The sequence below is a fragment of the Narcine bancroftii genome, chromosome 1 (genome assembly GCF_036971445.1).
Source record: "Narcine bancroftii isolate sNarBan1 chromosome 1, sNarBan1.hap1, whole genome shotgun sequence".
In the NCBI taxonomy this organism is placed as follows: domain Eukaryota; kingdom Metazoa; phylum Chordata; class Chondrichthyes; order Torpediniformes; family Narcinidae; genus Narcine; species Narcine bancroftii.
In genome coordinates this window covers 261,703,429-261,716,451 of record NC_091469.1, presented here as the reverse complement: position 1 = coordinate 261,716,451, position 13,023 = coordinate 261,703,429, and the positions used below count along the sequence as shown (strand labels likewise).

The window sequence follows — 13,023 nt, the reverse complement described above, 5'->3', positions numbered from 1 at the left end:
ATTTGGATTGAAATGAAATGGACATTGAAATTATAAATAACATTTCCAGGTGTGGCATTGCATATGCCAAGGTGCCTCTGGGTTTTTGCACATCAGATGACTCAGAGTGAAAATCATCGACTGCAATGCATGCAGTGAGTCTCCAATCTCATTTACTGTACCAATTGAGTTGCCAACAAAATACACCTGTGGTGCACTTAATAATAGATTTCTAGTCTAGATTCCATTATTTATGGAAGTTAAAGGACACAAAAATATCCACAGCCAAGTGCTTAACTTTTACTATCACCATTGAAAAAAGGGAATTAAATGAGAAATATCAGATTTCTGCCTCAATTAAGCTTTTTCTAAGAATGTTAAGGCACCGTTCCTTATTCTGAGAATTCCTGGTGTTTACAGTGGGCAACGTGTGTTCCATTGTTTAATTCATGGATAGGCACAAAAGGAAAATTAAACACATCATTTGAGCAATAAGATAGTCTCACCTTCATCACCTAGATTTAATGGTGGATAAGATTCCTTTCTTGATTCAATATGAAGTCTTGACTTCTGTTTCTAAAGGAAGTAAGACAACTTTTTAAAACAAAATGGCACAACAAGGAAAAGGGACTTAGAGGAGTGATAGGAGCAGAAGAGGGTGCCTTGGATGCTGGAACCTGGGTTTACCGCTGGAACAGACAGGCGGCACGGTTAGCACAGTGCCTTTACTGCACCAGTGATTGGGACTGGGGTTCAAATCCCATGTGGTCCGTAAGGAGTTCTTACGTTCTTCCCATATCTGAGTGGGTTTACCCTGGGGGCTCTGGTTTCAAAATATACCAGGGGTATAGGTTAATTGGGTGTAATTAGGAAGTATGGGCTTGTGGGACGAGAAGGCCTGTTACTGTGCTAGATGTCTAAATTTGACATTTAAAAATTTAAAAGGCTGTGCGACTACGGAGGTTACAGAAGTGCAGGAGGCGCTGGCATCAGAGGAGCTGGTGGGATCCTCGGATACCCCGCGTCTGTGAAGGCTCTCTTGCTTCTATTTCTCTTCTTGGTAGGGCCACACAGGACATGGCCTCTCTTTGTATGCCTTTATGGGCAAACAAAAGTGAACAAATTTTGTGTATTTATGCCCAAGATAATAAAGGAATCGGAGCCTGGACCTGATTGGATCTGAGTAACGTGATATGTTGTGAGCGGTGAACAGAAAGTTGGAATGTTACAGTCCACCCACCCTCTCCACACCAGAATCCAAAACATAATCATGGTCAACACTTTGGTGCAGTGCTGGGGGAAATGCCACCTCATCACCCTCAAGAGTTTAACATTAATTCATAGATCTGTTTCATTATTACAGTGTTAGGATAGAGTTTAAATACTATGCTCTAAAAAGTATCCTATAGTGCCATATTAATCCATCACCATGGGGTGTGTGAATGGCTTTGAATTTGAATTTTTTTTAATTCAAATTTTTGATTTGTGGTACAGTAACAAGCCCTTCCAGCCCATGAGCTTTGTGCCTCCTAAATACCCCAATTAACATACAAACCCCCATAGGTTTTGAAGGGTGGGAGGAAACTGGAGCACCCGGAGGAAACCAACGGAGACACATGGACAATGTCCAAACTCCTTAGACAGTTCTGGATTCAAACTCGGGTTGCTGTTACAGCATTGTGCCCAGCTCACTTGAAAATTCATTAGTGCCAGAGGGCAATGATGAAAGAGTTTAGGAACTGAAAGTGAATTGAGGTGGAGGGGTGGGGTGAGGGTGGCGGGGGGAGGGATCAACTCAAATGATTGGTGTTACAGCTTACATTCACAGGCTGTTATGCGATGGGTCACTGAGGCACCTATGATGGCATGTGGGGGAGGTTTGGGAGGATGGGTGGGGATGGGGACGTGTGTGGGGTAGTAAATAAATTACGTGTAGTTGTTTCCTTGAGCTAGGATTCCAGTGAAAGATGGGACATTCTCAGGGGTGGGGAGTGGGGAAGAGTCCTTTAAATTACATCGCTGCCGATAAAGTTGATCTACAGAAGTTTAGTTGGATTGAAAGTCTTCACACAACGGGATATTTCAGAACCTCACTGACTGATTTTCTCATGGGCTCGCTCCAAATGAGAGTTGCACAGGAAAGGACATCATCACATGCACATCCAACGCAGAAAACAATTAGCAGCAGGAAGTGCCCCATGAAATGTCTGTGGAGTTATGCAAGTTGACTCAGTAACCATTGTACAGCTGCAAAGGCATTTCAATCGTAAAGAAATATAATTTTGGACACAGACTAAAAATGTGGATGGAATTCCAAGCATGCATTGGAAGAAAACTGTGTACTCCAGCTTTCTGCTGAGTTATACTCTGTCAGCCACCTCACCAGACATCACCCCTGACTATTCATTGAATTTAACAAACTTCACTGCCAGGTCAACCGATACAAAAACAGAGATTGAACTTTATTGTGATTCCTGAACCATGATGAAGTATGAGGCAATGTTTGTCTTCCTTTTTAACTCCATTTGTCCTTGATTGAAGTACGTGTGATTGTGGCCAGTTCTAACTTTGCTTCAGTTGCTTAGAGGAAAAGAAATCATCCAAACAAAAAATAGAACGGCTTACTGGTAACTTGATAGGTAAAGTGGCCAGCCACATCGAATCTGGGCCTTTTCTCTTCTTAGCAACCTCTTCAGGTACATTTTCTGGCAAGGACCCTCTGTAAAAGGAAACCTAGAATGAAGATCAGTAATATAACATGCCATTAAGTGGTTAGAGGTGTGAGTGTGAGATGCTTGTTATAGTTCTTTCTAATCTGTGCTTCTTGTTACAATCTACTGGGGTTGACAGGGTGGTGGTAAGCATTATCAATTGACAATACCAATGTCTAAAGGTGAGGTCAAGATTGTTTCCAGCAAGGCAAGGTCATATAAAACCTTGACTAGGTTGCATGAAGGATTTCAGAAAGGATGTGGAAATTTTGGAAATGGTACAGAAGAGATTTACCAGGTTTAGAGGGCATGAACTACAAGGAGATGTTGGGCACACCATGGTTGTTTTCTTGGAGGTTGGAGGGGAGAGGGGAAATCAAAGGCTAAAGGGTGATCTGATAGAATTATGAAAGGCATTGATAGGATAGACAGTCAGAATCTTTCACCCAGATTAAAAATGTCACATACTAGAGGACACATTTAAGCTGTGGAATAAGGGATTTTTGAAGGAGATGTGCGGAGCAAGACTTCTTTTTGGCAGAGGTAACTGAACACTGCACCCAACAACACCCCAACTCCAATAAACCCAACTTCAACTTAACAACTCCCCAACATAAACAATAACCCAAATAAAACTTTAGATCAACTTAACAAAACAAAACCCAACAGCACCCAACCCAATGCCACCCTTGGAATTGGCAGCCAGGAATACTGGTGGAATCAGATACAAAAGTAGTATTTGAGTCTTCTAAATAGACATAAATAGGCAAGAAATAGAAGGATATTTTTCACATGCAAGTAGCAAAGTTTTAGTTTAACTGGGACATCCTGTTTGGACTGAGGAACCACAAACATAAAAGGTCCAAAAGTTAAGGACCTGAAACTCATTCCATTGAAGGGCATTAATCAATTGGAAATATGAACTATTGATTGACAAGGAATTTCTTCAACTACTTGCCATATTGCTAAGTGACTGATGAGCATCCTGGGGTCAACGATGATTTTTCTTTTGGAATTGGTTACTGGGAAAATGATTAAAATAATGCTGAGGTTTTAACTGAAGCTGGTTCATTTTTCATTTAAGTTTCATTGTCTAGGGCTGACTTAACAGGTTTAAAAATTTAACAAGAACAATCGTGAAGAAAGAGGCTAAAAAAAACTCTGCGTCAAAGAGCAGTATAGTTGTTAGTTTGTAGGGCAGCAATCCAAAGGAGCAAAAATAAAAAAAATCTTGACAGAACTGAAACAGTCTGATCCAAATTCCCCTCAATTATAAAAAGAAACACACACACACACACCAATCCTCACCACAGCTCTGAAAATCAAATATTCTCAAATTTTCTGAAAGATGGATGAACTATTAGGAATGGACAATAGCTCTAGACTTACAAATTAATAATCATGTAAAATTTAAGTGCTGCAAGTTTCAATATAATTGAAAGCAGAGTTGGATCAAGAGAATAAATAGGTATTAACTTCCTCTTCTTCAACTGCCACCAACAACAGAAGCACCTTTTGAACATGGAAAATAAATCTTCTTTATGTCTGATTCCTTAATGAATGTCTGATGTGATATCATGTAGAGAGAGGCCCAATAGAATGATAATTTTGCAGTTCCAAAACTTTAAAAGAACAATGCTTTATTGCTTTGAGGAGACTATTTTGAGGAAGAGCAGGAGAGTACTCTTCAGTACCTTGGCCTATATTCTCTCTTCAGCATCCCAAAAACAGGTTCATTCTTTGGCAAACAGGACAAGGGCAATGAGCGCTAACCCAGCCGAGTAACTTGTGTGATCTGCAATCTGCGAGCTTTCATTCTCCCCATTACTTTTCCTCCGAGTAGATCAACAGGACTCGTCCTCATTAAGATTCGAGTTGCTGCATCAGCGTGAAGCTGCTTTGCCTGCTCCTTAAAAGTGTTGGCTATCTTACACTTCAGGATTTTGGGGTGCTTCCCTTTTCCCCAGGGAAAAGAGCAATGGGAGGATGATAGGGCAGAGCACACGGCACTGTTGGGTCTGATACTCAGCTAAATGTTGAGAAAAACATGTTCTGTGACCTTTGGAGTGTGCTCCAGCGACCTGCAGAATGAATTCTGAATCTGGTCTGGTCAGGGGCCCTGAAGCCAGCAGAAGGTCCATTGAAACGGACACAAATTCTGGTCTGGCTATTCGAATACCCGGGAATACAGAATGCTGCAGAAGGTCGAAAACATAGCCAGGTTCATCACAGGGTCTGACCTCCCATCCACTGAAGATGTGGGGTGCTGCCTCAAGATGGCAGCCAACATCATAAAGGATCCCATCACCCTGGTCAAAACCTCTTCTCACTGCTACCTTCAAATAGAAAGTAGAAAAGCCCAAACGTCAGCACCTCAAGATTCAAGAACAATTTCCTTCAGGCTCTTGAACCACCTCCTTAATGTGCTAATAATAAACCTCTCCGATTCCACAAAAAGACTTGCCTACCCTATTGTAATGCAACTGTTGCTTTCTTGCACTATGGTAACTGTGAATATTTATTATCTCTTTTGAATTTATTATTTTTAATTTAATTTGTTGTAAATGTTTTTTTTTAAATAAAGTACCTGTCTGGCTCCAGTGTATAGGTACATTGTCAAATATATATGGCAATAAACTCATTATAATTGTTAACTTTATCAATTCAACAAGTTGCACAATGTAAAATGAACGTTCAACAAAGGTCTTTGCTTGTACCCAAAAGCTCCAACTTATGTCAGGAAGAAAGGACCTGGGGCTGCATTATTTGTGACATCACCAGGTACATGATTGACACCAGAGAAATATCAGACACACTAAGATGAACTGAACCGCTTTGTTGTTCATCATTTAAAGTTCAACACTTTGGATGAGAATGTAGTTAGCATGGTTGGTAAGTCTGTGGATGACACCAAATTGGTGGTAGTGTGGACAGTGAAGAAAGTTATCTAACACTTCAGTGTGTTTTTGGTCATCTGAGAAAGTGAGTTGAAGAATAGCAGATGGAGCTTAATGGAGAAAAGTGCCAGATGTTGTATTATGGGAAGTCAAACCAAGGCAGGACATAAATAATAAGTGGTTAGGTCTTGGAAAGTGTTGCAGAACAGTGAAGCCTTGGGCCTCAAGTACATCATTTCCTGAAAGTCACAATACAGGTAGACAGTGTGATGAAGAAGGCATTGGACACATTTGTCTTTATTAGATATGCAACTGAGTACAGGAGTTGGGACGTCCTGTTGCAGCTGAACACGACATTGATAAGACCACTGTGAAGTATGATGTGCAGTTCTGGTGGCTCTGCAAGAGGAAGGATGTCATTAAGCTGGAAAAGATTCACAAGGATATTACCAGGACTGGAGGGCTTGAGTGATAAAGGGAGGCTGGATGGGCTTGGATTTGTTCCTGGGGAGTTCAAGGTTGAGGGATAATCTTATAGATGTATAAACATAATAAGCAGCATAGATAAGGTGAATAGTCAAATTCTTTTCCCTCGGGTGGGAGAGTCTAAAACTAAAGGGCATAGATTTAAAGTGAAAGGGGAAAGATTTAAAACTGATCTGGAGAAGGCAACTTTTTCCACACAGAGGGTGGAGTGTATATGAACACATTTATGACATTTAAAATAAATTTTGGACTTAGTGGATAGGGAAAGTTTAGAGGCAAACGAGACAAGCTCAGATAGGCAACTTTATCAGCATAGATGAGATGGGTCGAAAGGCTTGCTTCAACGTTGTATAATGCTTTATAAATCAATAATACCTCCTCCTCTCACTCAAAATGTTAAAAACAGTCCATTCTAAATTGGCTAAAATATGAAAGGAAAAAAAAAATTTCTATTAAAAGCAAGATTACTCTCCTGAGGAAGGAATGGTAGAGAAAAACGGTAAGTGTTTTATTTAGCTTGAGGCTATTCAAATGTTGATGTTGAGAAGAGATCATGTCTTGCTGAGATTGAAGACATTACAGCTTTAAAATGTTTATAACAGTCAAATTACGTGTTTTATCCCCCACGAGACATACCACTTACTACCTCAGCAACAACTACATCTATTTCTTTAATTACGGTCTTCAGAAGTCAGGACCATGGTTGCTCCCATCTTACAAGTTATAGGATCAATTGGGGCCTGTGGCTGCGGACCTCTTATCCCTTTATGGTGGTCACCCAAACCCCATTCTCAAGAACTTAATCTTCGCCTACTTTTCTTTCAGGCAGATCATGTCCAGGCCTTCTGTAGGCACAACTGTTCACCAGTGTCTTCAGCTTCCCGAACCTCCAGGAGGACCTTCTAGAACTATCACATCTTATCCCTCCCACTTTGCAGTGTCTATTCATTAGTAACACTTCTCTATAGCTGGAAGAAACTGCTTGTGTAGTGATAAGAGCTGGCTCAATATTCCCACATTATATTGCAACAGTTCTGACAACAAGGATCTCCTCCATTGAGAAACTGCCCTGAAACCAACATTAGTTTCAGTGTGTCAGGGGACCCTGACAATTTTGCAGCCGACATTCTCACTCTAATTGTCTTTCACAAGCAACATTAGGATGATCCAAAATGATGACAATAAATGATGTTTACCAAAAAACTGGAAATCAGAATTCCTGATAAAATATTTTCAAGAGACAGATTCATTGGTTTGGATGAAGTGCAAAAGATGAGGAGGTAGGTTTGTGTGTAAATAATCCTGTACTGAGCAAATGGCCAGATATGCCTTTCCTGTACATAAATTCTCTGTCATTCCATGTGTGTTTGAATCTTTTTTAACCTTTGCAATTGCTTCAATACATTTCTATTCCCACTAATAAAAAATATTGCTTTCATTTAGACAGCAAATTGAGAACTTGGGTAGCTCATCATATTGAGTGCATGTGAGTTCTATTTCCTTGATTAACCTTCCCAAACTGATTAAATATCAAGATATGGAAAGTGTAATATACTGCTTTGGTTCAAGTTCTATAGACGTTACGTTGTGATTCCACTGTAACCCAGTGTGTGATGAGCTACCTGGAAAAAGAGCATGCCAATCTGTTGTACGATGGGTATCACCACAGAGGCAACCCAGATGAAGAACCTTCCTGGATCCTGGACACCAAGAGCAAATATACTCAATGAGCATAATCTAATCAATGGAGATGCTTATTGACAGCCATTTTAACAAAGCAAATGGAATATCATTCACCTGTCCTTTCACAGACTGCATTTTCCTGTCTGCTTGAGTGGAGACGTAAATCTCTTTACTGTTCTTAAGATGGGAGTAAAAGGTGAAACTGATTCTCCCATCTACGCAATCTGGCCGATCTGAAAGAAACGTAAGACTTAAATGAACTTAAGAAGAATTTGTTGTTGATAATGAAGAGAATAGTCACAGGCTATGTATGGGATGATACTGATCAAATGGTAAGATGAGCAGAGCAGTGTCAGCTGGAATTTAATTCTGATTGGTGAGAGGTAATATACAGAAATAATATACAGTTGGCAGAACATACATAATAAATAGTAGCACCCTACAGAGTAGGGGTGGCCAAGCCTGCTGAACGCAAGAACCGCATATGATAAACTTCAGCTGTTTGAGAGCTGCAAGAAAAAAATTTTACATGCAGGTTTTTACTCTTACATGCACATTGTTACAAAAAATTTAAATAAATATTAAGAAATATATGTATGCAATAATATTTATTCATGTGTAATTTTTAAACCGCTAATTTGTTTCAATAATCAAAAAGCACACATACACATGCCAAATTTGCCATGCCCACTAAAACTACCATTGTGAGCACCAGCTCGTATGATTTCTGTCTCAGCGAATATATTTCCGCAAACTGCACATTATATGCCAAAGAGCCACATGTGGCTTGCAAGCTGTGGTTTGCCCATCCCTGGAATATAGGGACCTTAGTATTCAAGGCCAAGAATCTCTGAAGGTAACAGGCAGATCAGGTTATGATAAAGGCACTTAGGATACCTTTCTTCATTAGACTGGACATAGAAAGACATACAGGGTTAGTAAGTTAATTTGGGCTGCACGGTTCATGGGCTGAAAGGTCTTTTACCATGCCATAAAAATTAGAACACGAGAGCAGCAGAATTATGGTGCAAATTTATAAATCTTTGACTGGGTCACAATTGGAATATTGTGTGCAGTCTTTGTTGCCACATTATCGGAAGGACGTAATTGCACAAAGAAGATTCAGCAGGATGTTGTCTAAATGAAGCATTTCAGTTATAGCAGGGCATATTCTCCTTAGCGCGGGGTGACCTGATGGAGGTATACAAAATCAAGATAATAAGAAACGTTAACCCTTAATAGACTCAAGCAGAGTGCATAGGTTTAGGGTAAGGGCTAAGAAGTTTGGAAGAGGATTTTTTTCCCCACCCCGAGGGTAATTAGAATCTGAAACACACTGCCTCAGGGGTGGTGGAGGCAGGTACTCTCACAACAGGAATCATCACATTATAAGAGGTTTCAGACCTAGAGCTGATAAACGAGACGCTCATAGATAGTTACTTCATAAATGGCACGGACCTGTTGGGCTAAAGGGCTCTCTGTACTCTAAAACATGATTTAAAAGATTAACACAAACAATAATGAGCATTATCACATATTTTGCGCTGTCTTACATCTGGCTACTAGCCTAGGTCATGTTTACTTGACGACTAAATTCTTTATGATCAACAAGCTAATTAAAGTATCATCATCTCATTCTCCATAGAATTCAAAAAACTGATTGAAATATTGTAATAAAACATGGTGGGGGCACTGAATAATTTATACACTGTTTTTTGAATTAGGCCATATAAAATCTCATATCACACTTGAAGAAAGAATGCCATGACTATAAATATTTTTTTTAACTTCTGTGGAATGGTCATAAGGGAGTCTAAAATCTACAATTTTTATTCTGAGAAATTAATTCTTGCAATTTTTCCTTTATGGTTTATGTGCTAGATGTCCAGTCACTTGTGTGTCAGGGTACTCAGCTATTTTTGTTGATTTTTTTTTCTTGCCATCAAAGCAGTTGTTGGCTCAATTGTCAGTTATGGAATTAACATACAAAAAAAGATTTGATTTTCAAAACATGCTCCATTCTTCCACAACCACTGTGCTCCCATCGCTTTCTCTCTCCACAGAAGTGCTGATAAGGGATGATGATTAAAAACTTTGGCACAGGTCACCATCCTCCACACAGATGAAGAGATCCTGGTCCTACTTTCCAGCATTAGAGCCATAGCCTGTAGGTCAGTGGTTCTCAACCTTTATCTTCCCATTCACATACCACTTAAGTATTCCCTATGCCATCAGTGCTCTGTGATTAGTAAGGGATTACTTAAAGTGGTATGTGAGTGGTCTCTTCAATCTGAGGCGCCTGCAAGCTCACACCAAGACACAAGAGAAACTTGTCCGTGAACTACTCTTTGCAGATGATGCCGCTTTAGTTGCCCATTCAGAGCCAGCTCTTCAGCGCTTGACGTCCTGCTTTGCGGAAACAGCCAAAATGTTTGGCCTGGAAGTCAGCCTGAAGAAAACTGAGGTCCTCCATCAGCCAGCTCCCCACCATGACTACCAGCCCCCCCACATCTCCATCGGGCACACAAAACTCAAAACGGTCAACCAGTTTACCTATCTCGGCTGCACCATTTCATCAGATGCAAGGATCGACAATGAGATAGACAACAGACTCGCCAAGGCAAATATCGCCTTTGGAAAACTACACAAAAGAGTCTGGAAAAACAACCAACTGAAAAACCTCACAAAGATAAGCGTATACAGAGCCGTTGTCATACCCACACTCCTGTTCGGCTCCGAATCATGGGTCCTCTACCGGCACCACCTACGGCTCCTAGAACGCTTCCACCAGCGTTGTCTCCGCTCCATCCTCAACATCCATTGGAGCGCTCACACCCCTAACGTCGAGGTACTCGAGATGGCAGAGGTCGACAGCATCGAGTCCACGCTGCTGAAGATCCAGCTGCGCTGGATGGGTCACGTCTCCAGAATGGAGGACCATCGCCTTCCCAAGATCGTATTATATGGCGAGCTCTCCACTGGCCACCGTGACAGAGGTGCACCAAAGAAAAGGTACAAGGACTGCCTAAAGAAATCTCCTGGTGCCTGCCACATTGACCACTGCCAGTGGGCTGATAACGCCTCAAACCGTGCATCTTGGCGCCTCACAGTTTGGCGGGCAGCAACCTCCTTTGAAGAAGACCGCAGAGCCCACCTCACTGACAAAAGGCAAAGGAGGAAAAACCCAACACCCAACCCCAACCAACCAATTTTCCCTTGCAACCGCTGCAATCGTGTCTGCCTGTCCCGCATCGGACTTGTCAGCCACAAACGAGCCTGCAGCTGACGTGGACTTTTTACCCCCTCCATAAATCTTCGTCCGCGAAGCCAAGCCAAAGAAAGAAGATGTGAGTGGAAAGAAAAAGTTTGAAAACCACTGTTTTAATTGTACCTAATTAACTCGTTACGTGCACGGTTTCAGAACTCCAAAGGAAATGGGCCAATAACAATTTTTCTCAAGCAAAACACTTCAGTAACAATTGAGCAGTGATTCTCAATCTTCCTTTCCACTCACATCCCACCTTAAGCAATCCCTTACTAATCACAGAGCACCGATGGCATCGGGATTACTTAGAGTGGGATGTGAGTGGAAAGAAAAAGAACCGCTGCTGGAGGTCTTCCAATGTTGTTTAAATGCCCTGAGGGTCTCTGGCCTGCCACTCTTTCAGGCAGTGAGTTCCTGACTCCAATCACTCTCTGGGTAAATTTTGTTATTTTTATTTATGAATTATTTAACTCTATGTCCTCCTGTTTACAAAACTTCTGCCAATGGAAATGGTCTTTTCTATTTATTTTCTTCCATCATAATCTTCTGCAGCTCAATTAAGCATCTCATCCTCTTTTGATCAAAAAAATTCCAGCTACTGTATTTCAATCTTTCCTTATTTTTATAATTTCTAGTCCTGACAACTGCCTCTGCACCCTTTCCAGTGTAATCCGATCTCTCTTGTAATATAATGACTACAATTGTAGAAAGTACTCAAACTATGATCAGATTGTCCAGTACACAAGCATAACACCTTTACAGTGCCAGTGATCAGGACTGGGGGTTTTATCCCGCGCTGTCTGTAATACGTTTCTGTGTTCTTCCCCCCCCACCCCCCGTGTCTGCGAGGGTTTTACCCAGGGGGTCCGGTTTCCTTCCAGCATTCAAAACGTACTGGGGGTGTAGGTCAATCGGGTGTAATTGGGCGGCATGGGATCATGGGCCACAATGGCCTGTTACCATACCTGAACTAAGGAGGGAGCTGAGAGTCAATCAAATTGATAGGACTGGAGTCACAAACACCTGTCAGAGTAAGGACATGAGATTTCCTTTCCTGAAACGCAATAAGTGCGCAGAGAGATAAATGTTCATGATAATCCACGAGTTTCCTGGTTACTGTTCCTTAGACTTGGCTTAATTTCAGATTTAATTACTTAAAGGTTAAATTACCCAGCTGCCATTGCCGGACTCAAATTCCTATCTATTGATCAGTGTCCAGAACTCTGCCTTTGGTGTAGAAACTTTGACCACTACGCGTGGTCAATATAAGTTACAAGTAGTTCTGTAATGACAGATGCCATTAACCCTAACTAGCAACAGCAAAGACAATAAATCTTTCCATGTTGTTGTTTCCATATAAAACTTCTGAAGACTGCACATGGTAACCAAATGTAGATATTCAGAATATGCCATCAGCCTCATCCTCCACTGGATGTGGTATTTTGTTCTTGGCAAATGCAATCAATGGGGAATCAGTAGTTTGCTACAGTTTTTGTTCTATACAATTCTCCAAATGAAAATAAAATGGTGATTTGCTGAAAAAGATCTAAATAAATCATTAATAGCACATGAAGGTAGATATCATTACAGAATGACCTCTCTGACCCTGAAGAGCTAATTTTATCTGTGCAGTTTAAATTCCCTGAATCAGCATTTGGTTGCAGACAGAATAGAGGATATCTGCAAATTTCTGCTGCAAGGACCGGAAAATGTCAGCGATAGGAAAAGAATGGATAGATTACGGTTACTTACTTTGGAATGATCAAAGGCAAAGAGACAACTTAATACACATGTATCAAATTGTGAGGATCCCAGATAGAGAGGAAGTTTGCATTTCCCTTGGTAAAAGGGTGAACAATCAAGGGGAAGAAATTTAAAGTAACTGGAGGAAGGATTAGAATGGAGATATAAAAAAAAACACTTTTCAGCAGAAAATGATAAGGGTCTGAAAACCACTGCCTGATCAATCAATGAGGAAGCAACAGGAGCGAGATAAATCAGC

General features: G+C 40.9%; 2 protein-coding genes across 8 annotated transcripts in view; one reads left to right on the top strand and one right to left on the bottom strand.

Moving 5' to 3' along the window:
- The window catches only part of LOC138742504 (large ribosomal subunit protein P2-like), a 479,457-nt gene that overhangs the window by 399,547 nt on the left and 66,887 nt on the right, over positions 1-13,023 (top strand). The window lies entirely within an intron of this gene.
- The window catches only part of pidd1 (p53-induced death domain protein 1), an 80,252-nt gene that overhangs the window by 10,376 nt on the left and 56,853 nt on the right, over positions 1-13,023 (bottom strand). For 6 of the 7 annotated variants that reach the window (XM_069896935.1, XM_069896946.1, XM_069896955.1 and 3 more), the window contains 3 exons: positions 7,871-7,989; positions 2,605-2,712; positions 486-555 (listed from right to left, as the gene is read on the bottom strand). In XM_069896935.1, coding sequence (XP_069753036.1) covers positions 486-555; positions 2,605-2,712; positions 7,871-7,989 — 297 coding nt within the window. Of the gene's footprint in view, positions 1-485; positions 556-2,604; positions 2,713-7,870; positions 7,990-13,023 lie in introns of those variants that run through there. The other variant, XM_069896961.1, reaches the window with a different exon arrangement.